This window comes from Trachypithecus francoisi, unplaced genomic scaffold (assembly GCF_009764315.1).
Source record: "Trachypithecus francoisi isolate TF-2019V2 unplaced genomic scaffold, Tfra_2.0 Contig00090, whole genome shotgun sequence".
Classification (NCBI taxonomy): domain Eukaryota; kingdom Metazoa; phylum Chordata; class Mammalia; order Primates; family Cercopithecidae; genus Trachypithecus; species Trachypithecus francoisi.
The window spans coordinates 239,744-265,488 of NW_022680471.1; the positions used below are offsets into that span (position 1 = coordinate 239,744).

Genomic DNA, 25,745 nt, shown 5'->3' on the forward strand with positions numbered 1-25,745 from the left:
GTTTTATGTAAAGTAAGGTCTATGTGTTTGAGACAAGCTGGTTTTGTTGATAAAGATGTAAGAGATGTTAAATAATTGTGAAGCCAGATATACAATGTGTATCTAAAAAGCAAGGAATTTGCAGCCGTTTTACAAATACCTGTGGAACATGTAAATACTGTGAAATGGAAAATAAAATAAGTTATAATTTTTGTGAATTTCATGGGATGTCCTATGATTGGAAAAATTATAACTTCTGATTCTAATGTGGAAATTGTTGTATTTAATCAGAAAATGATTTTACCTACAACAGTTCCATTGTCAGCACAGCCCAGGAGGGTCAGATTCCTGTATTAATTACTCTTAGTAGAGAAGTTAGATATCCTATACAGAATTAGCAGAAAAAATACAGGCTTCTATTCAAATTATCTTTAGTGCTTAAAATTAAGTTTTAAAATGAAATCAGACACTCCAGGTTTGTATATAAAATGAAAAGCTATACTACTTTTTATAAAAGGGCAAACTGGGCTGATCTAAATGTTTTACTCTCAACTGTGTTCTTTAAATCCTACCTGGTTTTTAAATTTTATTTTTCATGAAAATGCTCCTTTCTCTACATTTATTCATCCTTTATACATCAGGCTGTAAGACTCCCAAAAATGAATACAATGTGTTGGGACTTTGTGACTGGAAAAGGTGACAAGTTGGTGACTTTGACACTGCAGGTATTCCATTTTCATGGTTTACTATGAAAAGTCATTTTTCATATTATGTAATATATTGTTAGATTAAAACCATTGTATTAAGACTGTTTAAAATGTAAGCATTGTAATTCTGAAAATACACATTTTAAGAAGAAACTGCTGTTTTGCACTGGATCTTTTGCTGTGACATGGTGTGACAACAGTAGGTAATGTGAAGATTTTCTTGTTTTACCTCCCTAGTCCTTGTTCCTGACTCTTGGCATAGATTATTTGCTTTTCGGGAAGCATTCGGATTTTTTTTTTTTTTTTTTCTGAGACAGTCTTGCTGTGTTGCCCAGGCTGAAGTGCGATGGCGCGATCTCTGCTCACTGCAAACTCCGCCTCCCAGGTTCAAGCCATTCACCTGCCTCAGCCTCCTGAGTAGCTGGGACTACAGGCATGCGCCTCAGTTTTGTACTTCAGTAGAGACGGTGTTTCACCATGTTGGCCAGGCTAGTCTCGAACTGCCGACCTCAGGTCATCCACCCTCCTCAGTCTCTCAGGCGTGAGCCACCGCACCGGCCAGCATTCGGGACTTGATTCATAATTCCTTACCCAGTAGCTCACAAGAACGAAGACATTTGGGTGTGCAGGGCTCTCGGATGTTGTGGACGCTGCTGTGCCAGGCTGGGCCTCCGTGCGGAGAGCGCCCTGCAGCGTGGCTCCGGGGTGTGGGCGGGGCCCGGAGAAGGCCCCGCCTCGGGAGGGGTTGGGCCGCTTGCGTTCAAACTCCGCCTCGGAGCCGGGCGAGAGCGAGGCGGCTCCTCCGGCCTCCTGGGGCGCTGCGGACTGTGGTGCGCGGCCCCGCCCCGGAAGCGCGCGCTGTGGGCGGTGCGCGCCGTCTCTTCCCGGAAGTGCGTGCTGTGGATGGTGCCGCGCGGACCCCGGGAAGGGCCTCTGGGCGGCAGTCGGCTTGAGCTGCGGTGCACGTGCGGTGGCAGTGATGAAGTTCGCCTACCGGGTGAGCGCGGGCGGCGGGCGGTCTGTTCGATCGGCGCGGCTGTTCCGGTGGACGGCACCTGAGCTGGCGCCGGGCGGGCTGGGGCGCGTGGTCTGCTTTCGCGGCGTCTGGCCGCGTGGGGGTCGCCGGCGGTCTGCGCGCCCATGGCCTCGGGGATGCCGGGCTGTGGTGGGGCTCCTGGGAGAGCTGGGACGGAGGCGCCGACGGCTCCTCGGAGGGAACAGGGACATTTGTCGGGGTCCCGGGGTATTTTTAATCTTAGTATGGCCCCTCCCAAAGGCTGGAGTTGGTGGCGTCGGGGAGGGCAGAGCACCCTCGGGAGGGTTGAGGAGGTGGGACGGGGCGGGGGCGCGAGCAGGAGGGGTGAGAACAGGAGGGACCCCGGGCCCGGGGCTGCTCCCTAACGAGCGAGCGTCCAGGTGAGCAGAAGAGCAGGGAACCCAGGTGTGAGCCCTGTTTCCCGAGGCCGGAGAATTCCTGAGGAGTTCCTGAGGCGGACACCCTCAGTCTTGAGAGCCAGGGAAGACTTGTCCCAGATGTGAAGTGCAGGAGGCGGGTGGAACAGGTAATAAGAGGGGGCCGTGGAGCCAGCCAGGGGGTCTCTGAGGCGTTTGCTACAGCTGGCTGGTTATGGGGACGCCCGTGTTTCCCACAGTAGCCCTGACTGTTGGGCCTCCAGGGTTGCACGGGCTTCTGCTGCTGAGCCCACCGTGTACTACACTTGCCCTGTCCGAAACTGAGCATGGTACTGGCCCCTCAGAGTGCTGCTCCTGTGTCCCCTGTGGTGGCGGAGGCACCGCTGTGTGCCCAGCACCACACCAGAAGCCGTATCCACGTCCTCACAGGCCAGGACTTCTTCCGCTCCATATTCTTATATGGCAAAAAGTGTCCCTTGAAGCCTGCCTGGCCGCTTGAAGTCATTCTGCTGACCAGGCTCCTCCCTGAGGTCCTGAGGGCGCTGCCCACCCACGGCTTCGGAGCCTGACTGGTGCCTTCCCATTTAGATTCCAGTTCAGGTGACGCTTCCAGGTGGCTCTCCGTGACCACCCTCTAAAGTAGCCCTTCCTCCCACGCTTCTCATCCCCCTCCTGCTAGAGTATGAGTATGCGTGTCTGTGCACATGGCAGTCTCCAGTGAACGCTCGTTCTCGTGAGTTAGTAAATTAGTGAATGGTGTGCTGGCTTGCAACACTTCTGGATGCCCTGAGCTCTAAGCACTTTCGGGGTGCTGTTCCATTGTTGCAGCTTTTTTCTTGGTGAAATGAGGGCTCCATGCCTCTCTTCACCTGGCAGGCGCCTCCTGTCTTGGGAGGCTTCCTCAGTGCTCCCGGGGGCATCTTACTCATCTCTGCGGGAGTTTGCCCCCCCCCCTCCCGGGCTCCTCTGGTCTCCTGAGGACCAGGCTCCCTTCTTCCTCTCTTACCCAGGAAATGTGAATGGGCCCCCAAGGTGAGGTTCTCTATGCCATCTCTCTGCCCAGATTCCTCACTTAGTACTTTTCTGGGAGTCGACTGTTTTCTTTGTGTTAAGACAATTTTGGTTTCTTTTCAGTTTTCAAATTTGCTGGGTACGGTGTACCGGCGTGGGAACCTAAATTTTACCTGCGATGGAAATGCAGTTATCAGTCCCGTGGGCAATAGACTCACTGTATTTGACCTTAAAAAGTAAGTATGTGAAGGTGCTCTTCATAATGGTGATACTGATTACTATTATCAGTATTTTTAAAGTAGCAGATGAAAGCTGACAGTATCTTCTGTGCCTTCTTTTTAATGGCACACCCGTTAATTAAGGGAGCCCAGGACAGGACTACAGGACAGGTTAGGGTCAGCAGATCAGTTGTGGAAATTGGCAGCCAGACCCAGTTCTTGGTTCTAGTGCCTTAGCCAGGCCCCGTAAAATGGTGTGTCGCTTGGCTCTGTTACCTGGGAAGGGACCCTGTCTGTGCGCTGTAAAGGGTGGGTGGGGAAAAGGTGTAGCTCAGGGTTAGCCCTTCCCCCATAAGGGACGGCCCCTCAGGGCCGAGAGGCCAGGGCTGCTGGGGGAGTTGAAGGTGCCTTGGACTCCTGCTGGGGAGCCCTGCCGCCACTGGGCCTCACCAGTTCGACGGGCAGGCCCAAAGCTTCCAGCTCTGCAGCCGGAGATCGGTTCCTGTGTGCTGTTGCACTTTGCTTCATGGCTCTGTGTGAATGCTGTTTTACCACAAAGTGAAGGTGTGTCGCAACGCTGCTTGGAGCAAGTTGGTCGGTGCCGTTTTTCCAGCAGCGGGGGCTCACTTCATGTCTCTGTGTCACATTTTGGTAATTTTTGCAATATTTCAAAGTTTATTATACCTGTGAGGGTGTTCAGTGATCATCTTTGCTATTACACTCGTAATTGTTCTGGGGTGCTGTGATCCGTGCCTATGTAAGACGGCGAGCTTAATCCGGAAGCACTGTGTGTGCTGTGACTGCTCCACCGACCGGCTGTTCCCACCCCCCCGTTTCTCTTCCTCTACTTGGGTCTCCCTATTCCCTGACACAAGCGATATTGAAATTAGGCCAGTTGATAATGGCTTACAGTGGCCACTGCGTGTTCATGTGAACGGAAGAGTCACACAACTCACATGAAATCAGAAGTTAGAAGTGACTCAGCTTAGTGAGGAAGGCATGTGTGTCAAAAGCTGAAATAGGCCGAAAGCCGGGTCTCTGCCACCAAACAGGCAAGTTGTGAATGCAAGGAAAAAGCTTTTGAAAGAAATTAAAAGTGCTGCTCCAGTGAACATATGAGTTACAAGAAAGCAAAACAGCCTTATTTCAGATATGGATGAAAGTTTGAGTGATCCACATAGAAGATCAAACCAGCCACAATATTCCCCTTAAGCAAGTCAAAGCCTGATGCACAGCAAGGCCCTACCTCTCCTCTGTTCCGTGAGGGCTGAGGTGAGGAAGCTGCAGGAAAAAAGTTGGAAGCTAGCAGAGGTTGGTTCATGAAGTTTAAGGAAAGAAGTGCTTTCACAACACAGAAGTGCAAAGTGAAGCAGCAAGTGCTGATGGAGAAGCTGCAGCACGTTATCCAGAAGATCCAGCTGAGATCATTGATGAAGCTGACTACACTAAACTACAAAGTTTCAGTGGAGACAAAACAGCCTTCTATTGGAAAAAGATGGCCAGGCGCAGTGGCCCATGCCTGTAATCCCAACACTTTGGGAAGCTGAGATAGGCAGATCACTTGAGGCCAGGAGCTTGAGACCAGCCTGGCCAATATGGTGAAACCTCATCTCTACTAAAAGTACAAAAATAAGCCAGGCATGGTGGCATAGTCCTGTAAATCCCAGCTACTCCGGAGGCTGAAGTTCAAGAATTGCTGGAACCCGGGAAGCAGAGCTGAGATGGTGCCAGTCCACTCCAGCCTGGGCAACGGAGCAAGACTCTATCAAAAAATAAATACATTTTAAAAAAAGAGAACGATGACATCGAGGACTTAACATAGCTATAGAGGAGAAGTCAATGTCTGGCTTCAAGCAACAGGCTGACTCTCTTATGAGGGGCTAATGCAGCTGGGGCCATTAAGTTGAAGCCAGTGCTGATTCACTGTTCAGAAAATCCTAATGTGCTTCACAGTGATGCTCAAGCTACTCTGCCTGTGCTTTATAAGTGGAACAGCAAAGCCTGGATGACAGCACATCTGTTTACAGCATGGTTTACTGAATCTTTCCAGCCCATTGTTGAACCCACTAAGGTTCCTTTCAAAATATTCCTGCTGATGAACAACGTACCTGGTCACCCCTGAGCTCCAATGGAGACGCATAAGGAGATGCTGTCTTCATGCCTGCTACCACCACATCTCTTCTTCAGCCTACAGGAGTGACTTTAACTTTCAAGTCTTACCATTTAAGAAATATATTTTAGGCCGGGCGCGGTGGCTCAAGCCTGTAATCCCAGCACTTTGGGAGGCCGAGACGGGCGGATCACAAGGTCAGGAGATCGAGACCATCCTGGCTAACACGGTGAAACCCTGTCTCTACTAAAAATACAAAAAACTAGCCGGGCGAGGTGGCGGGCGCCTGTAGTCCCAGCTACTCGGGAGCTGAGGCAGGAGAATGGCGTAAAACCCGGAGGCGGAGCTTGCAGTGAGCTGAGATCCGGCCACTGCACTCCAGCCCGGGCGAAAGAGCAAGACTCCGTCTCAAAAAAAAAAGAAATATATTTTGTAAGGCAGTAGCTGCTATAGATAGTGATTCCTATAATGGATGTGGGAAAAGCCCATAAAAAGCCTTCTGGAAAGGAGTCGCCATTCTAGATGTCATTCAATGAGGGTGAAGTGTCAACATTAACAGGCATTTGAAAGAAGTTGAAAGTCCAAGCCTCATGGATGACTGAGGGGTTCGAGACTGGTGGAAGAAGTTACTGCAGATGCGGTAAAAATAGCAAGAAGATCAGAAATGGAAGCAGAGCCTGAAGATGGGACTGAATTGCCACAATGTCACAATAGATATTGAATGGATGAGGAGCTGCTGCTTATGGATGAGCAAAGCAAGTGGTTTGAGGCAAAGTCTCACTCTTGTCCCCTAGGCTGGAGTGCGATGGCGCGACCTCGGCTCACTGCAACCTCCACCTCCCAGGTTCAAGCGATTCTCCTGCCTCGGGCTTCCCCTCACCGAAGTAGCTGGGATTACAGGCGCTTGCCACCGTGCCCAGCCAATTTTTGTATTTTTAGTAGAGACGGGGTTTCACCATTGTTGGCCAGGCTGGTCTAGAACTCCTGACCTCAGGCGGTCCACCCTCCTTGGCCTCCCAAAGTGCCGGGATTACAGCCGTGAGCCACCACACCCGGCCAGCAAGTGGTTTCTTGAGATGGAATCTACTCCCGGTGAGGATACTGTAAAGACTGTTGAAATGACAACAAAGGATTTAGAATATGACATCAATTTAGTTGATAAAATGCTGGGAGCATTTGTGAGGATTGACTCCAGTTTTGAAAGAAGGTCTATTGTGGGTAAAATGCTATCAAACAGCATCATGTGCTACAGAGACATCTTGTGAAAGGAAGAGTCCATCGATACAGCACACTTCGTTGTTGTCTTGTTTTAGGAATTGGCAGTGGCCACCCCATTTTCAGCAACCACCACCGTGCCTGGTCAGCAGCCATCCACATCGAGGCCAGCTGTCTACCAGCAAAAAGATGAAGACTCACTGAAGGCTCAGATGATCATTAGCATTTTTTAGCAGTAAAGTGTTTTTAAATTAAGGGATGCATGTTGTTGCTTTAGACAGAATGCTAATACTGATAGATTATAGACAGAATGCTAATACTGATAGATTATAGCACACATGAGTAGACTGCAGCGCACACCAATAGACTAAAGTACACACTTAGACGACAGTACACACGAACAGACTGCAATGCACACGAATAGAGCACAGCACACACTTACAGACTACAGCACACACTAGTAGACTGTGCCATACTGTTTACGGTATGGTGTAAACACAGCTCGGCTATGGGGAAGCCAGAACCTGTGTGCCTCGCTCGATTGCAGTATAAGCGTTATCTGCAGCATCTCCGAGGAGTTCCTGTACCCACTTATTTTCCATTTTTCTAGCAACAGTGTTAATGGGTGCGCTGTCATGGCAGTTAATTCCTGTTGGGCATTTAGCTTGCTTCTGGTATTCTAATGTCACACTGAGGCGGAATAATCCTCTCATCGTACCATCCTGGAAGCAGAATTGATGTATCCAATTTCTTTTTCTTTTTTTTTTTTTTGAGACAGAGTCTTGCTCTGTCGCCTAGGCTGGATTGCAGTGGTGCAGTCCCGGCTAACTGCAACCTCTGCCTCCCAGGTTCAAGCGATTCTCCTGCCTCAGCCCCCTGAGTAGCTGGTATTACAGGCACCTGCCACCACGCCCAGCTAATTTTTGGGTTTTTTTTTTTTTTTTTTCTGAGACGGAATCTCCCTCTGTCGCCCAGGCTGGAGTGCAGTGGCGTAACCTCGGCTCACTGCAAGCTCTGCCTCCCGGATTTACGCCATTCTCCTGCCTCAGCCTCCCGAATAGCTGGGACTCCAGGTGCCCGCCACCACGCCCGGCTAATTTTTTGTATTTTTAGTAGAGATGGGGTTTCACTGTGTTGGCCAGGATGATCTTGATCTCCTGACCTCATGATCTGCCCGCCTCAGCCTCCCAAAGTGCTGGGATTACAGGCATGAGCCACCACGCCCGGCCGATTTTTGTTTTTTTAGTAGAGACGGTTTCACCATGTTGGCCATGCTGGTCTCAAGCTCCTGACCTTGTGATATGCCCGCCTCGGCATCCCAAAGCACTGGGATTCTAGGCGTGAGCCAATGCGCTCGGCCAACAGTGTCGTTTCTTTTTCAGGAGTGGGGGGTATCCACAGATGAGCTCTGGCACGCAGGGTGCAGTGAGATTGGAGGCGCTGCTTGGGGAGAGTGGGCCGCTGGCCCTGGGCCAGGCTTGGCCTGTCTCCCTCGTGTGACTTGAGGACCAATAGCACACTGTGGTTTTTGTCTTTATCAGCAACAAATCTGACACGCTGCCCCTGGCCACTCGGTACAACGTCAAGTGCGTGGGGCTGTCCCCGGATGGCCGCTTGGCTATCATCGTCGATGAAGGTATTCGCCCTTGATGTGGGCGGGCACTGAAGGGACCAGTGAGGAGGACTCAGGGCTGTGCGGGTCTGAAATGATCCAGTCCCCAGTGGCATCCATGTCAGGGCGCTGGTGGGGGTTGGGGATGAGGGTGTCATGAGTGAGGCTGCGTCCCTGCCGCAGGCTGTGTCTGTGGCATCACCTGTGGCAGTGCAGGGCCTCGTGGCCTTGGGCATTCTCAGTCCTGATGCCTCATGGTGGACATGAGAAAGACCTTTCGGTTTTTCCTATGCTGTGTATCTGGGTGGCCCTGGGGTAGCTGCGCGGTGGTCACCTCTGGCGTCCTGCAGGGGGCGATGCGCTGCTGGTCAGCCTGGTCTGCAGGTCTGTGCTGCACCACTTCCACTTCAAGGGCTCTGTGCACAGCGTGTCCTTCTCCCCCAGTGGCAGGTAAGGGGGGCGGCTGGGGGCAGGAGGGGGTAGGAGAGGGTCAGCCGTGTGTGCCAATGGTGAGGCCCACTGCCCAGCTCTTTTCCCTGGGCCCCGGGTTGTGATGTTGGGCACATGGCCCAATCTCTGGCATCAGTGACCCCCTTTTCTGGAGCAGAAGACTTGGTGCAGCCAGGCTGCCCTCCCTCCAGGGCTATTTCTTCCCTGAATTCCACTTGCTCTGCTCCTGGGCCTCCATCCTGCAGGAGGCGGGACTCTGGAAGGCACAGGTGGGCACAGACTGAGACTCCACAGGGGCCTTAGGGCCGTTGCTGGTCTTGAATATCAACTGTGTCCGCATTCCTTCCATAGGAAGTTTGTTGTCACGAAGGGTAACATTGCCCAGATGTATCATGCGCCTGGGAAGAAGCGGGAGTTCAACGCCTTCGTTCTGGACAAAACCTATTTTGGGCCCTACGATGAGACCACCTGCATCGACTGGACGGATGACTCCAGGTGCAGCCTCGGAGGCGTTGGGGGAGCGAAGCCTGAGGGAGGCCCTTTGGATGGGTCCCCCTGCTTGAGCCCTGCAGCTTCATTCTGCAATGGCATCTTGGCCTCCTTTGGGGCTGGGCGCTGCCTGCACCATCGGGACTGGCTGGGTGACTGGTCGAGTCTTCGTGGCTCTGGAGCACGTGCTGTGGCTGAGCCTCCTGCCCCTGCAGCGCCCTTTCACCTGTTGGTCCCGGAAAGAGGGAATGCTGTGGTTGGCTCGGGCAGTGTCTGGGAGGCGTGAGGAAGGCAGACAGGGCAGGGGCTGGGCCAGGGTGTCTTCCTGTGCCTGGAGGCTTCACGGCTCACTCTGAGACCACGTGGGGCTGGAGCGGTCTCCGTGAGGCCCTCTGGAGCGTGCACCTGGCTGCTTTGTGGTGGCCACGCCCTGAGGAGGTGCCATCTCCCTCTTTTCCAGGTGCTTTGTGGTGGGGAGCAAAGACATGTCCACCTGGGTGTTCGGAGCTGAGCGCTGGGACAACCTCATCTACTATGCACTGGGGGGACATAAGGATGCCATCGTGGCCTGCTTCTTTGAATCCAACAGCCTGGACGTACGTCCCTTTGCCAAGTTCCCTAGCCTGACGGTGGTCAAAAGCGGCTAGTTCAGGGAGACCCCAGGCTGCAGGTGGCCTCTTCCTTCGGTTTCTCCAGGCTGTTCCCATGTGGCCTGGGGGCATCTAGGGACCAACAACAGCTGTTGCAGCCCATTGAAAATTGTTCTCAGAGTTCAGAGGAGCCTTCGGTGCCGCTGATCCCTGGATCTGAGCTGGAGAGAGGTGTCAGGTTGTGGCAGCTGGGTCAGTGTGGCTGGGGCTGGGGTGACCCTGCGTTTTCCCTTGCAGCTGTACTCACTGAGCCAGGACGGAGTGCTGTGCGTGTGGCAGTGTGACACGCCCCCCGAGGGCCTGCGGCTGAAGCCCCCTGCTGGCTGGAAAGCAGACCTGTTGCAGCGGGAGGAGGAAGAGGAGGAGGAAGAACAGGAGGGGGACAGAGAGACCACCATCCGGGGAAAAGCCACTCCGGCCGAGGAGGAGAAGACAGGAAAAGTGAAGTACTCACGGCTGGCCAAGTAGGTCTCCGAGGGTGCGGTGGGCTGCAGTGGGCTGCGGTGGGCTGCGGTGGGGCACTCCTATGGGAATCTCTTGCCCTCAGAGGGATCTGGATGTGGGGTCCTCAGAGCTGAGGAGTGGGAGGTACAGAGAGCAGGCCCACGTCTCAGGGCCCTGGTTTGAGCACCCTTGAGTGCTTGGGTGTTGACCCTGCCCCTTAATCAGGGTCCCTGCTTCAGCTGTCTGAGCTGCCTGTGTGCCCAGGGCAGGGCAGAGGGCAGTGGGTGGGGTACATGGGGGCAGGGAGGTGTGTGGTTACTCTGTGATGGGAATACAGCACCTTGGGCCCTAAGGGGGTTGGGAGTTGTCTGTGGCCCCACTAGCTCCTGTGGAGTTTGGTGTGGGCGATGGTCCCTTGGCCTCTTGCAGGGAGACGCTGGGAGAGCATTTGGCAAGGCTGGAGGGAGAGGCCGGGCTGTGAGGGGGTGCAGCGGGTGGTCTGAGTCCTGCTTCGGGGCACGCTGGTGGGTGGTGCTTGGTGCTTTTTCGGGCACTGAGCTGGGCTGTGCAGCCCCATGTCTGAACTCAGTGCCCCAGACGAGAGGAGACCGAGCCCAGCCCCGCAGCCTGCCCGTGGGACGGCCTTAGCTGTGCCCGGAGCCCTGGCAGAGATGCGGCCCTGATTCGAGGTGTCCTGCATCTGGGCTGTGGGGGAGGCTGGTTGGGATCCCATGAAGGCAGAATTACCCACAGCGGTGGTGTCTCCGTCACCCGGGTATCCCAGCCTGGGCCCCTCCTTGCTGCAGTTACTTAACACCTACTGTGTGCAGGGCTCTGAACTTGGCACTGAGACACACTGCCTGCCCTTGTGAAGCCTCCTCTCTGCTGGGGAGGAGAGATGCAGTGATGAGGTGGCTGCGTGCAGAGGTGGGTGGCAGTTGGGGTCCCTGGGCGGGGAAGGCTTCCACATGAGGCCCTGCCTGTGGAGGGAGCCAGGGAGCCAGAGCAGGCTGCGTTTGGAGTGTGTTGGGGTCCGACGGGTAGGTGGGAGTTGTGGCCATGAGAGTCCTGGGTCTGAGGAGCGGGGAGGGCCGGCTGGACTCCAGTGGGAGGAGGGTGCTTTGCCAAGGGCAGCGGAGTTGGAGGGCGGCCAGAACAGGTCCAAGTGGGTCAGTGTCTGCGGGTGGGTCAGTGCCTGCGAGGACTTGGGGTTGTTGTGCTGGAGTCAAGACTTGAGCGGGGACTGGAGGAAGAGGAAGGGACGATGGGCCCCCCAACCCCGCCCTGAGGAAGAGAGGTTCCAGGCAGATCCAGGAAGACAGTGTGCGTGCTGGGCAGGGACTGCGGGCTGTCAGCGCAAAGGATGAGAAGGCAGGGCCTCTTGCATTGGCAGCCAGTGGTCCCTGTCACTTGTTCAGGAGGGACGGGAGCCAGAAAGAAGAGGGAAGGACCAGGGCTGAGTTACACGGTGACTCGGGGAGGTTTTGAGGGCGGAGGCACCATCAGGGTCACCTTCGTCTGTTGATGGGGACTGAGGGTTCCTTAGAGGAGTAAGCAGCAGGGGGTGATGGGATTCGGGTGTGCCCAGCGGCCATGCCGCGCCTCCTGCACCTCCTCTGCCTCCTGTGGGCACTGCTGCCTCTGGATGCACCACCAGCTCTGCTGTGGGGCCAGCTGGCGACAGTGGAGACACTGTGTGAGGTTCCCTCGGGGTCCCGAGCTTGGGATGGAGGCGGGCAGCTTCAGGGCCTGGGATGGAGAGGGCGAGGGCAGGTCTGGGACCTCCTGCCTGGATCTGTGTCCTGTGTCCTGGAGCCCAGAGCGAGCTGGGGTGGCAGCCTGGCTCTGCGCTCCTCCTCACAACTCTTCTGTCTTGTCAATTTAGGTACTTCTTCAATAAAGAAGGAGATTTTAACAATCTAACAGCTGCAGCATTTCACAAGAAGTCTCACCTCTTGGTCACTGGCTTTGCTTCTGGAATCTTCCATCTTCATGAGCTGCCAGAATTTAACCTCATCCACTCCCTGAGGTAAGCCTTTGCTCACGGTGGGGTGTGGTTTTCATGCACTCACTGGCCCTGAATCTGTGGGCCCAGCCGAGCCTGCCCTTAGAGGTGGGGGCTGCAGAGCCACTTGGAGTGTCAGCTCAGGCCACAGGATGCCAGCCCGAAACCTGTGCGGCTGCTGGTGCTGGTCGGTGCGACTGTGTTGCCACCGCACCCCGGCAGTCAGCAGCACTGGTCTCAGGTCAGTCACGGCCTTTCGAGTTTTTGCCTCTGCTTTTCTTCATCTGTGAGACACAGAAAACAAAAATACTATGCTCATAAAATTGTGAAGTTTTATGAAAATTGTGAAGTTGCAAGTTTTTGAACCCTGGCCACCTCTCTGGACCTTTTCTGATTCTTTTCTTTGAGACAGTCTTGCTCTGTCGCCCAGGCTGGAGTGCAGTGGCGCGAACTTGGTTCACTGCAACTTCCGCCTCCCGGGTTCAAATGATCCTCCCACTGCAGCCTCCTGAGGAGGTGGGACCGCAGGTGTGCGCCACCACTCCCGGTTAGTTTTTAAATTTTTTGTAGAGATGGGGTCTTGCTGGGTTTTCCCAGGCTGGTCTTGAACTCGTGGGTTCAAGCAGTTCTTGCCTCTGCCTCCCGACGTGCTGGAATGACAGGCATGAGCCTCTGCACCCAGCCCTCTGATACTTGAACTGAAGTGAATTGTTGGAGTCTGGCGAGTGGGTGGGGTAAACTCGACACACAGGGATAGAGTCTGGCGTGTGGGGCTGCCCTGAGTGGGCACTGGGGTTTCAGCCCAGGCAGGCTGGCCTCCCACTTACAAGCCCATTCTCTGCAGCATCTTAGATCAGAGCATCGCCTCAGTGGCCATCAATAGCTCGGGGGACTGGATTGCTTTTGGCTGTTCAGGTTTGTCCCCAGCCCGGGTGGTAGAGATGGACTCCCCATTAGGGACTGCTGCTGCCCAGCTACAGGCCTGCTCGACAGCCGCCCACTGGGGGTGCCCTGCCCTCCCCCAGCCGCCTTTCCGAAGGGGCCCTTCCCTCCCCCAGCTGCCTTTCAGGGGTTGCCCTCTTCTCCTCCAGCTGCCTCCCGGGGGTGCCCTCCCTGCCTTGGTCCTCCTCAAACATCTCTCTGTCTTAAGCCCTCTTGCTCAAGGGTGTGGGGGTCATAGCCCTGTCTCAGTTGTGACCTGCAGCCACTGGGTTGCACAGGTGGGGCCCATCACTGGCTGGTAGAGCTGCAGCATCGGGCAGTGGTCCCTGTCTGTTCTTGGGGGTCTGTGCGTTTCGCCCTCTGCCTGGCAGCTTTCTCAGTCCTGTGCCAAGTGGGAAGGTGGGCCGAGCCAGTCTGACCTGGGATGGGCCTGAGCCGGGTACCCCAGCTTCCCCCATGTGCACAGGCCTGGGCCAGCTGCTGGTGTGGGAGTGGCAGAGTGAGTCCTACGTGCTCAAGCAGCAGGGCCACTTTAACAGCATGGTGACCCTGGCCTACTCGCCCGACGGACAGTACATTGTGACTGGCGGGGATGACGGCAAGGTAGGCTTCTGTCCCCGTCCTGTTGGCCTCTGTGCCTGGGGGTTCTGAGGATGCGGTGGTCTGTGGGGCTGTGCCCCTGTGGCTGGGCCCTGACAGTCGGGTTGGAGTTCACAGGTTCACCCAGGCTCATGAGCTCACTAGGTGTTTAAAAACATACAAAAATGTGAATGGAGAGGGTTGGGTGTCCTCCTCTCCCCTTTCTGACTTGGTCTCCTGCACGGTGGTAGCTGCGTGGCCAAGAGTGGGTCTGTGGTGCCAGCAGCTGGCATCCAGCCAGCATCCAAGGGTCTCCAGTACGTGGACGAGGGGGGGTCCATGGTACCGGCAGCTGGCATCTGGTCAGCATCCACAGGGTTCTGGTGTGTGCAGTGCCACCGCGGGCCATCTGGGCCTTAAATGGGCTCCTCCTGGAGGTGACAAGAAGAGACTGTGGTAGATGGCCCACTCACCACCCACTCAGCACAGCCTTGGGCCTGTGGGAGGGGCTGGGTGAGCCAGGGCAGCTGTGGGCACAGGGGCAAGGCTCTCAGGATACGGCGTCACATGTGGGGGTCTCAGGGATGGGGTATGAGTCGCAGGCAGGGGTCTCAGGGATGGGGTATCAGTCGTGTGGGGGTCTCAGGAATGGGGTGTCAGTCACAGCTGGGGATCTCAGGGATGGGGTATTACTCACGGGTAGGGTCTCAGGGATGGGGCAGTACAGGGGCAAGCATCTTAGATGGGGCGGCATGGGGACAGGGATCCTGGCCGAAGCTGTGGCACACAGGGTTGTGGTCTGCCCCACCCCTCCTGTCCTGCCGCAGGTCAAGGTGTGGAACACCCTCAGCGGCTTCTGCTTCGTCACTTTCACGGAGCACTCTAGTGGGGTGACCGGTGTGACCTTTACTGCCACTGGCTACGTTGTGGTGACCTCATCCATGGACGGGACTGTGCGAGCCTTTGACCTTCACAGGTGATGTCTTTGCTCTGGGTTGGCTCGGGGCAGGCTTCCCCACGCAGAGGTGAATGTGGAAGGTGAGGCTGCAGCGCAGCTGCTGGGGCAGGGGACCCTGGCATGTGACGCTGACCTTGCCTCTTCTCTGCAGGTACCGAAACTTCCGCGTCTTCACCTCTCCACGCCCCACCCAGTTCTCCTGCGTGGCGGTGGATGTGAGCGGCGAGATCGTCTCTGCAGGGGCGCAGGACTCATTTGAGATTTTTGTGTGGTCCATGCAGACAGGCAGGCTCCTTGACGTAAGCACCCTGAGGGGCTGGGCTGGGGCTCGGGAGGGGCCCTCCTGTCTCCTGGGAGAGGAGCTCAGGGAGCTGAGGTTACCCTCCGAGGGCCCATGCCCCTGGCCTAGACCTGCCCAGAGAGTCGCCTCAGCCCCCAGCTCCACTTTTCCCACCTCCTTGGTCTACGGTAGGTTTTGTCCGGACATGAAGGGCCCATCAGTGGTCTGTGTTTTAACCCAATGAAGTCCATCCTGGCCAGTGCCTCCTGGGACAAGACGGTGCGCCTGTGGGACATGTTTGACAGCTGGAGGACCAAGGAGACGCTCGCCCTGACCTCTGATGGTGAGCACGAGGCAGCAAGCAGGAGCAGTGGCCTGGGGACCAGCGACATGCTCTCATATACCTGCTGCCTTGTTCCTGGTTGTGGGTTTGGTGTGAACCTTCTGGTGGGAAGCGGGGGGTCGTTCTTAACCCAGACCTGCTGGTGTGGCAGCCCTGGAGGTCGGCAGTACCTAGGAGACAGCAGATTGGCAGGTAGGGCCAGCGTGGCTTCCACGAGTCCTCGTGCTCCCGCTCGCTGGGTGCCAGGCAGGAGAGAACAGCTCCCCGAGTGTGACAGGCTGCTGCCGCAGCTGCTTCCTGATTTTCTGAGTTGCTTTGGATCTCTGCCAGGGTTGTGTCACTGCGAGAAGGACACAGGGACCATGGGGGGTCCCAGACGCTGGATGGGGCCCGTGCTGGGATCTGCAGACTGGGAGGAGAATGAGGGGCCGTAGTGGGACCAGACACCAGGTGTGACTGCCCAGGGATCTGCATACTGGCCTCAGGCCACTGCCTGTCTTTCTGACGAGGGTGTACTAGAGGCGTCCATGGCCTCCTGTGTTCATATTCTGTGTTTGTCAATGCCTCAGCGGCGGCGTTGAAAGACCACGTGGCTCACAAAGACCCAGCCCATCCATGTTCGGGTGTGGACAGAGTCTGCCATCCCAGGAGCCTGGCTCTCCCTGCTTCCCGCTGCCTCACCCCACCCCCCGGCCTGGCATTGGCCAGGGTTTTTGTGTCACGTGTGGCTTCTTTTCAGAGGCTCTGTATTCTAGTCTGTCCAGCCGCCCTCAGTAACCACCATTACTCACCTGTCAGCCTCGCCTCCGCAGCGACCCCTCCATCAGCCTTCGTGGGTCCTGCAGCCCCAGCTGGACCGCCTGGTGCTCTTCACTGGTGCTGAGCTGTTCCCTCACCCACCTGGGTTGGAGCTTCTCCTGGGAGGAGATTCTTGTGTACCAGACCCAACAGGCGCTGGTCTCCTAGGGGTGCCAGGGAATGGCCTGGTCTCCAGCCGAGGGTGGTGGATGGCCTGCCTGCGGGAGACGGGGGTCTTCGTTGGGCCTCACTTTGCATCTCTCTTTAGCTCTGGCTGTGACTTTTCGCCCTGATGGTGCGGAGCTGGCTGTGGCTACGCTGAACTCACAGATCACCTTCTGGGACCCCGAGAACGCGGTGCAGACAGGCTCCATTGAGGGCAGGCATGACCTCAAGACCGGCAGGAAGGAGCTGGACAAGATTACAGCCAAGCATGCGGCCAAGGGGAAGTGAGTGTCGGCATCAGGCCTCCTGATTTGAGACCCCAGCCAGCCACCAGGCTCCTGCAGCTTCTCCATTTTTGGCCTTGTCCTTCGTTCCTGAGACGGCTGAGTCCCTGTGGATGGAGGCAGGTGGTCCTGAGCCCTCTGGGGAGAGGCCATGTCCTCCTTAACTTCTGGGCTCGCTCAGCCTCCAGCACAGGAGGACGTCTGGATTTGCTGAACATAAACTTGTTCAGCTGAGAGCCTACATCCACTTCCAAACCCTGATCCTGAATTACAACATCATCCTGGGGATGCAGAGGGGAGAGTAGCTGGGTGCCTGAGCTCAGGCCGGAGACCCAGCACTTGGGGAGACTGAGGCAGGTGGATTGCTTGAGCCCAGGAGTTTGAGACCAGCCTGGGCTACATGGCAGAACGCCATCTCTACAAAAAATACAAAAATTAGCCAGGTGTGGTGGCACATGTCTGTGGTCCTAGCTAGTCAGGAAGCTGAGGCAGGAGGATTGCTTGAACCCGGGAGGTCAAGGCTGTAGTGAGGATGGTGTCATGCCATTGCACTGCAGCCTGGGTGCTAGAGCAAGACCCTGTCTCAAAAACAAAACAAACAAAAGCACCCCGCTGAGAGTGAAAATGCAGGTCCTCAGTCACCTCACCTGGCTGGAGAGTGCTACATGGATGGTGAAGACGTGGTGTCCCCTTGTCTCAAGGAGTCAGGCCAGCACAGCACTGACCGAATTGCCTGCTTGCGGTCCTGGCTGGGCTGTGAGGCTCACGTGGATGGTGGTCAGGCTTAGGAGAAGGGGGAGGATCTGTGGAGTGCACCCGGGGTGGTGTAGCTTTGGGGCCTGGACCTGTGTCCCAGGAGCTGGGAAGCCTGTTCAGCAGAGGGTCTTCCTCCAGCAAGAAGTAGCAAGCCTGTCTCGGAAGTGGTACGAACGCCTGTGTGCAGTCCTCGTGGGTGCGCCCTGAGTGTGGAACTGCTGGGTGCTGGTGGTGGTGGTTCCGGCTTGGAGGAGCTGCACGGTTGCCATTCTCATGAGGACGCTGTTGGCTTCTGGCTTCTCCGCCTCCTCGCCAGCACTTGTTGCTTTATTTTTTTTTTTTTAATGAGCGCTGTTCTGGTGGATGTGAATTCGTATCTCATCGCAGTTCTGGTTGTAGTTTCTCTAATGACATTCAGCATTTTTCACCTGCGGCTTGGCCATTTGTAAGTCTTGTTTGGAGAAATGTCTGTTCAGGTCTCTTGCCTGCTTTTGAATTGGGTTGTTTGGTTTTTTGTTTGTTGATTTTAGGGGTTTCTGTGATGCCCGATGTACAGATACTTGTTCCGCTTTGGGAACTGTCTCTTCTACCGTTTTGGTGGCACTCTTAGTTCTGATGATGCGCAGTTCACTCATTTTTTTCTGTTGTTCTTTGTTCTCTGCTGTCATAGCTAAGGGACCTTGCCCACCTCTAGGCGCCTGTTGAGCGAGGCGGTAAGGACTGGTTTCTGGTTTCTGCAGGACTGAGCAGACGTGATTGAGAGTAGGCTGCCTAGGGCGGAGGCCAACTGGCCGCTGTTGTGTGCTGACCTCAGCAGGGAACACCGTTCCTTGAGCCTCTTGTTCCTTTTGTGAAAAAGACATTGACTCTCGGGAAACCGAAGCATTTAAGGGTGGTGCTGGCTCAGAGTGGAACCAGGTGACAGTGCTATTGGACATTGTGGGTTTTAAAAGTCTCACGTGAGTTGAGGCAGCGAGCCTTGGCAAAAGTTGCTGAGGCTGTTTGCTTCCTGAAGAGCTGGTGCAGGATCTCCTCTATTTCCTAAGGTTGGTTTTTTTTAATTTATTTTGATTTTTGATTTTTGAGACAGGGTCTTGCTCTGTCACCCAGGCTAGAGTACAGGAGTGTGATCATGGCTCACTGCAGCCTCTAACTCCTGGGCTCAAGTGATCCTCCCACATCAGCCTCCTGAGTAGCTGGGACTATAGGCATGTGCCGCTAATTTTATTTTTTGTAGAAACAGGATCTCGCTATATTGCCCAGGCTTGTCTTGAACTCCTGGACTCAAGCAGTCTTCCCAACTCAGCCTCTCAAAGTACTGAGGTGTAGGCCGGGCGCGGTGGCTCAAGCCTGTAATCCCAGCACTTTGGGAGGCCGAGATGGGCGGATCATGAGGTCAGGAGATCGAGACCATCCTGGCTAACATGGTGAAACCCTGTCTCTACTAAAAATACAAAAAACTAGCCGGGCGACGTGGCGGGCGCCTGTAGTCCCAGCTACTCGGGAGGCTGAGGCAGGAGAATGGCGTGAACCCGGAGGCGGAGCTTGCAGTGAGCTGAGATCCGGCCACTGCACTCCAGCCTGGGTGACAGAGCGAAACTCAGTCTCAAAAAAAAAAAAAAAAAAAAAAAACAAAGTACTGAGGTGTAACAGGCAGGAGCCACCATGCCAGCCTAAAGTTGCTTTTTAGAAGCCATATGCTGAGGTTTCTGCAGTGGCCACCCTAAGTCCGTGTCTCCTCTCCACCCAGGGCCTTCACCACCCTGTGCTACTCTGCAGACGGCCAGAGCATCCTGGCGGGAGGCATGTCCAAGTTCGTGTGCATCTACCACGTCCGCGAGCAGATTCTCATGAAGAGGTTCGAGATCTCTTGCAACCTGTCTCTGGACGCCATGGAGGTGAGCTGGCAGCACAGGGCTGGATGGATGTTGCTTCCAATACAGTTGGAATGCGTCGGGCTCCTGCCTTCTGCACTCCTGGCTCCTCGGGGCCTTGGGCACAGTCGTGACACTTGTCCTATATCTATGCACGGGCCCCTCACCTGCCCCAGCAGAGCCCTGCCGTGGAGCTCTGTGCCTCCCTCAGCTGTGTGTGGAGCCATGGTCCCCAACCCTTTTGGCATTTGGGAGCAGTTTCGTGGAAGGCAGTTTTTCCACAGACAGGGTTGGGTGGATTGGTTTTGGGATGAAACTTTCACCTCAGATCAAGATCACCAGGCATTAGATCTCAGAAGGAGGGCACAACCTAGATCCCTCACATGCGTGGTTCACAGTAGGGTTTGCGCTCCAGTGAGAATCTGATGCTGCCACTGATCTGTCAGAGGCGGAGCTCGGGTGGTAATGTGAGCAATGGGGAACAGCTGTAACTTCAGATGAAGCTTCGCCCACCTGCCAACCACTCACCTGCTGCTGTGCAGCCCTTTCCTAACAGGCCATGGGCCGGAACCAGGGCTTGGGGACCCCTGTTGTGGATGACCCTGCCGGGGCCGGTTGCTGTGAGGCTGGGGCTGCGGGGGGCAGTGGCCAGCACAGGCTGGCTCGGGCAACACGGACACCTGTCAGGGAAGGAGTGAATGAAGAGGGTGCTGGCAGGCCCTGCCCGCTGGCTTCCTGCCTGGGATCCCGAGTAGAGGGCTCTGCCCTCACTGTCCCCGCTGGTGCCTGCCCTCCCCCCTCAGCACAGCCCTCGGCCCAGGTCCCATTCACATGCTGGCTCCCGCAGGACCTCAGGATGTGAGGGAGCCCTGGAAGCCTCTAAGCAGGGGTGTGGCTGCTGGGTTCACCTGCCCACTGCCCCCCCAAGTGTTTCTGGGGGAAAGTGTCCTTGGCATTTTCATGAGGGAGCAGACGGCCATCCTCGCTGTGAGCCCCAGCCCTTGTGGTGGCAGGAATGTTGGCATGTAGACCTCAGTCCATCCCCCTCCACAGCCTCCACACCTGCCCCCCTGCACAGCCTCCACGCCCACCCTGTCTGCAGCTAGCTCTGCAGGAAGGTCCCTGGGATGCTGCAGGGCTCTCTCCCCGTCCTCCTGCTAGACGGGGCTGAGGCCGGTCTGGTGTTGGGGTCAAAGAGCAAGGGTGGGAGAGGAGGGCCAGGCGGCCGGGCTGTCAGAAGCAAGGCGCCCACTGCTTTTCTGTTCTAGGAATTTTTGAACCGAAGAAAAATGACAGAGTTTGGCAACCTGGCACTAATTGATCAGGACGCTGGGCAGGAGGATGGAGTCGCGATACCACTGCCAGGCGTCAGGAAAGGTGAGCAGAGGTTCCTCCCGCATCTGCCTGCCACACGTGCCTGGGTGACTGCGCACTTGTGCAGTCACTGGTGGCGTTTGCTGGACGCTGAGGGTGTCGAAGGCCCAATGGGTTGGTGTTGGTGCCGTCAGCCCCTGTGGCAGGAGAAGCTGCCCACGTGTTGCTGCACGTGGCCTCCCTGCCCTGGCGGGACCCATGCATTTGCTCTTGGGACTGGGTGCCCCGTCTGCTGCACAGCACACGGACCATTCTGGTGTGAGGCCGTGTGTGCCACACAGAGAGCCAGGTGCTCTAGAAGACCTGGGACTGCCTGAGTCCCAGGTAGACCATCCTGATGGGACACTCGCCAGCCAAAAACCCTGAGTGCTTCCATATGCAGGCCCAGGGTACCATGTTGAGCGCAGCAGACCCACTCCTGGGCTGGGCCGGGGCTCTTTTCTGGGTGGGACACGCGGTCTGCTGGCTGGGCCAGCTTTTCTGGGAGCAGGGGCTGGGCCATCTGTTTGGCAGCTCACCTGGAACAGCCTCTGCGGCCCCAGCACAGGCCCACCTGCCACAGCTGCAGCGAGGGAAGGGCTGCTTATGCCTCCGCTTTGTGCAGGGCCCAATGAGCAGAGGCTGCTGCTCTTGATGGGGTTCCCAGGGCACCCCCAGCCAGCCGGGGGCCGCAGGATGACCTGTGTCATGGGGAGAGCAACCTGGATGTGCTGCTCAGTGACCCCTTTCGGTTCTTTTTCCCCAGGTGACATGAGTTCTCGGCACTTCAAACCTGAGATCAGGGTGACCTCACTCCGCTTCGCTCCCACTGGTGAGCACCGAGCCATGGGCTGTGGGTGCTGGTGGGCACTGGGGCACCTGTGCCGGGACGAGGCTGGCCACCATGGTGCTGCCTGCAGGCTCTGGTCTGTGTCCTATGCCCCTGGGTAAGAACATGGCCCTGCAAACCCTGCAGGCCACAAGATGGCTGTTGTCCCTGAAGATAGCTGTGATGGCTCCAACCTCAGATGCCCTGACCTTTGAAACATGGCAGGCCTGGCATGTCCTTGCCCTAGCAGCTCCCCGAGTGCCCTGGACATGCTGCCTGGCTGGGGTGGCTCTGCCCCCATCCTCTCACGGTGGGGAGGAGGGTCTGTGCCACAGGCCTGTGGAGCCTGGCGGTACACACGGTCTCCACACAGAGGAGCCAGGAGCAAGGTTATTGGCAAGCGCGCTCCAGCCTAGACTGAGTGTCAGAGCCAGGGGTAGAGAGGCCCACGTGAGCCAGGGGTCTGTGCCCTGGGGCCCAAGGGCCAAATCTGGCTGGCCACCAGCTTTGGTCATTGACGTTTTACTTGGACATTTTACTGGGCGTTGTCTTCGTTGGCGGATCCTGTCTGGCTGTCTCTAGTGCACCATGCAGCACTGAGTAGGTGCAGCAGAGACCACAGGGCCTGCGGAGCGCAAGACGCCTGAGCTTGACAGAAGACTTAGCTGGCTCCCGGTGTCGGGAGAGGAGGGCGCGTGCGTGTACATATTTGTTATATGTGCATCAAGTCCCTGGGAGAGTAACTTCTGGGATGATCCATTTAGTCCTTCCCAGGGGAGTTGGGGGGTGGGGGCTAAAGGCAGATGTCCCGGTTCCTGTTGACTTTTGCACTTTGTCCCAGGAGAATGTACTTAATAATGTTTCTTTAAAAAAAAAGTTGGGAGGAATGAACTTAAATTTTTAAGAAAGCACTGTGTAATTGCCCAGGGCGCTGCTGGGCAGCCACTACCACGGAGGGACTCCTCATCTACTCCCTGGACACCCATGTGCTTTTTGACCCATTTGAGCTGGACACCAGCGTCACCCCTGGGAGGGTGCGCGAGGCACTGCGCCAGCAGGACTACACCAGGGCCATCCTCATGGCCCTCCGGCTCAACGAGAGCAAACTGGTGCAGGAGGCTCTGGAGGCGGTGCCCAGGGGCGAGAGTGAGTCGGGGCTTTGGTGTCGGGCGCCAGGGGTCGTACTCTTTTGCCCTGGTTTGAGTTGTTGGCAGAATAAGCATGTTTTTTTCTCCTTTTGCAGTTGAAGTGGTCACCTCCTCCCTTCCTGAACTGTATGTGGAGAAAGTGCTGGAGTTTTTAGCTTCCTCCTTTGAAGTGTCTCGCCACCTGGAATTCTACCTCCTCTGGACTCACAAACTGCTCATGTTGCATGGACAGAAGCTGAAGTCCAGGTAGAGGGTCTCCCCCGCAGTTCCTCTGTGGCTCAGGTCACTGGACCAGCTTGTCCTGCTGGATGAAAGGGAACGTTGACATGCAAATGCAGCATGAAGTGAGCCCACTGTACCCACAGCATGGGTGAGCTGCGCACGCTTAGGGAGTCTCCCTTTCAGAGCCGGGACGCTGCTGCCTGTCATTCAGTTCCTCCAGAAGAGCATCCAGCGGCACCTGGACGACCTGTCGAAACTGTACGTGCGAGTGCAGGGCCTGGGGGTGGGCAGGGGTGCATGGTCCCCTGCAGGTCCACGCTGCTCCTTATGTCATCTGATTTGAGGACAAAAGGAACCAGTGCTGGAGGCTTGTCTTCTCACCGGCGGGTGAACTGCACCTGCCCGGCCACCCTGCTTGAGACATGGTCTGGCACTGAATGGAAAGCAGCGAGCACTGTGGCAGGCAGACAGGATGCTGGTGGCACGCTCCAGGTGCAGCCGCAATCCTCCAGGCTCTTGGAGGGATTGCCACATTCGTAGGACCGGGCAGCCTTTCCTGGATTTGCAGGTCACCTGCACAAGCAGCGGGGGTGGTCACAGGACTTTGAGGCTGGGCGGCCTGGAGTCCTGGAGGTGTGGCTGCCCTGAGCCATGGCTCCCCTGGAAAAGGGTGCTGCTGCTGCGAGGATTCATCCACAGGCCTAGGACAGGGCCTGGCCCTCCGCAGTGCTTACTCTGCAGGGGTGCCTGCCTCTTCTCCTGTCATTTCTTTGTGGTTTGTGCCTTTTTTGTCCCTAGCAATTCACCCTTCCTAAAGGTCCAGCAGAGCCTGAACTAGGCAGGCCGCAGAGTAGCCATGTGAGGGATAGCTCCCTCTGTTGCCAGTTAGTTGCCAGGTTTCCCAGCTGCGTTTCTGAAAGGTCTGTTCTCTGCCGTGTCTGCAAGTTGCTGTGTCCAGGGTTCAGGGGCTGAGGCCTGAGTGTGGGCCTTGTGGGTTCATGTGGCCCTCCCATCTGTGCTTGAAGTGTCTCAGTCTTTGGAACGCATCCCAGAGTCTAGGTCGAGCCTTTCCTCCCCTCTTGTTCTGGGTTCCCTACAGAAGGCTGGGATGCGCCCCGATCCATGATTTTGGTGCCAGGCCTTCCCTTGGCTGAGATGTCCTGGACTTTGCACAGAGCTCTCGAGGAGGAGGAGGAGGGCTGTCTAGCTCCTTTATTTCTTTTTAAAATTCATTCTTTTTTTTTTTTTTTTTGAGACAAAGTCTCTCTCCGTTGCCCAGGCTGGAGTGCAGTAGCATGATCTCGGCATATTGCAACCTCCACCTCCCAGGTTCAAGCAATTCTGCCTCAGCCTCCCAAGTAGCTGGGATTACAGGTGCACGCCACCACGCCCAGCTAATTTTTGTATTTTTAGTAGAGACGGGGTTTCACCATGTTGACCAGGCTGGTCTTAAACTCCTGACCTCAGGTGATTTGCCTGCCTCTGCCTCTCAAACAAAGTGCTGGGATTATAGGTGTGAGCCACCACACCCGGCCAAGCTCCTTTAGATTTATTCCCTCTTATGGGATGTTTTTAGAGTTCATGTAAGCACATTGTTCCTTGGACGTCCTGTCTAGGCCTTCACTGCCATTGGCTGTCGGCAAGAGTCCTGCATAGGGGATCCTGTGACCTGCAGATGCGGCGGGGCGCTGCCTTCCTTCCTTTCTCATCCATTTACCTTTCAGTTCTCCTTTACAAGGTGCTTTTCTATGTAGAGTGATGGTGGCGTCACTTTTCTCCTTTATTCTGTTAACTCAGGAAATTAACTGATTGAGAGTGTGCCTTCCTCCCCTCTCGCTCCAGAACACGCATAGCTCTGCAGCAGTCTCTTCCTAAGTGTTTGGTGGAACTTGCTGGTGAAGCTGTCTAGATTGGGCCCAGTGGAAGGGCTGAGCTGCCAGGATGGGCCCAAAGGGATGGGATGTTACAGTTGGGTCCTTGGGTCCTTGAAGGCCTTTGCTGCCCCAGGGCTGGATGGGGCAGAACCAGATTGTTGGGGCAGGGAAAGGAGGAAACAAAACAGCTGCTGGGGTGGAGGGACTGGCATGTCCAGCCCCTGCTGCTGTTCTCAGGGGTCGCAGAGGAGGTGGTTGGGTGCAGGCCAGGCCAGGGTCCGGGTGTTGCTGGCACTGACCCCTCCCTGTGTGTGATTGACAGCTGCAGCTGACCCCGCCCTGTGTGTGATTGACAGCTGCAGCTGACCCGTCCCTCTGTGTGATTGACAGCTGCGGCTGACCCCGCCCTCTGTGTGATTGACAGCTGCAGCTGACCCCTGCCTCTGTGTGATTGACAGCTGCAGCTGGAACCGCTATAACATGCAGTACGCACTAGCAGTTTCCAAGCAGCGGGGCACGAAACGCTCCCTAGAGCCTCTGGGAAGTGAGGAGGAGGAAGAAGCATCTGAGGACGACAGCCTGCACCTGCTCGGTGGAGGAGGCAGAGACTCAGAAGAAGGGATGCTGGCCTAGAGCCAGCCAGTTGCAGCACTGAATTGTGCTGGCTAAGACCTGCCAGGGAGATGGGACCCTTGTGCCACCTGGGCCAGCAAAGAGGAGGATCCAGAGAGCAGCTGAAATACTGTCGCGGGTGGTAGTGACTTGCTTTTCCTGTGCAAGCGTGTAGCCCATCGGGACAGCGAGCCGACGGGTCATGCCAGGAGCTGGCACACACTGGTACCTGGCACCAGGAGCGGGGCCATGTGAACAGCGATGAACATTGAAAATGCCAGTCAGAGAGGGATTCACATGAACTTTGTGTGAGATTTATTTATATCTTTAATATAAAGGTTTGATAAACAACTTAGGGATAAAAGAGGGGGTTTTCTAACGTGAGGATGAAGTCTGTGCTTCAGGTTAAAAAGGGTTGTGTTGTA

General features: G+C 55.9%; 1 protein-coding gene across 1 annotated transcript; it reads left to right on the forward strand.

Moving 5' to 3' along the window:
- The first annotated feature begins 1,481 nt into the window (after positions 1-1,481).
- On the forward strand, positions 1,482-25,745 carry PWP2 (PWP2 small subunit processome component). The gene is made up of 21 exons (XM_033228673.1): positions 1,482-1,683; positions 3,234-3,346; positions 8,195-8,289; positions 8,616-8,715; positions 9,067-9,210; positions 9,665-9,800; positions 10,092-10,318; positions 12,184-12,327; positions 13,148-13,218; positions 13,712-13,848; positions 14,652-14,800; positions 14,934-15,081; positions 15,255-15,405; positions 16,472-16,652; positions 19,159-19,306; positions 20,551-20,659; positions 21,402-21,467; positions 22,392-22,610; positions 22,708-22,858; positions 23,018-23,092; positions 25,167-25,745. Exons 1-21 carry the CDS (start codon positions 1,666-1,668, stop codon positions 25,339-25,341), a joined length of 2,757 nt encoding a protein of 918 aa, XP_033084564.1. The 5' UTR covers positions 1,482-1,665; the 3' UTR covers positions 25,342-25,745.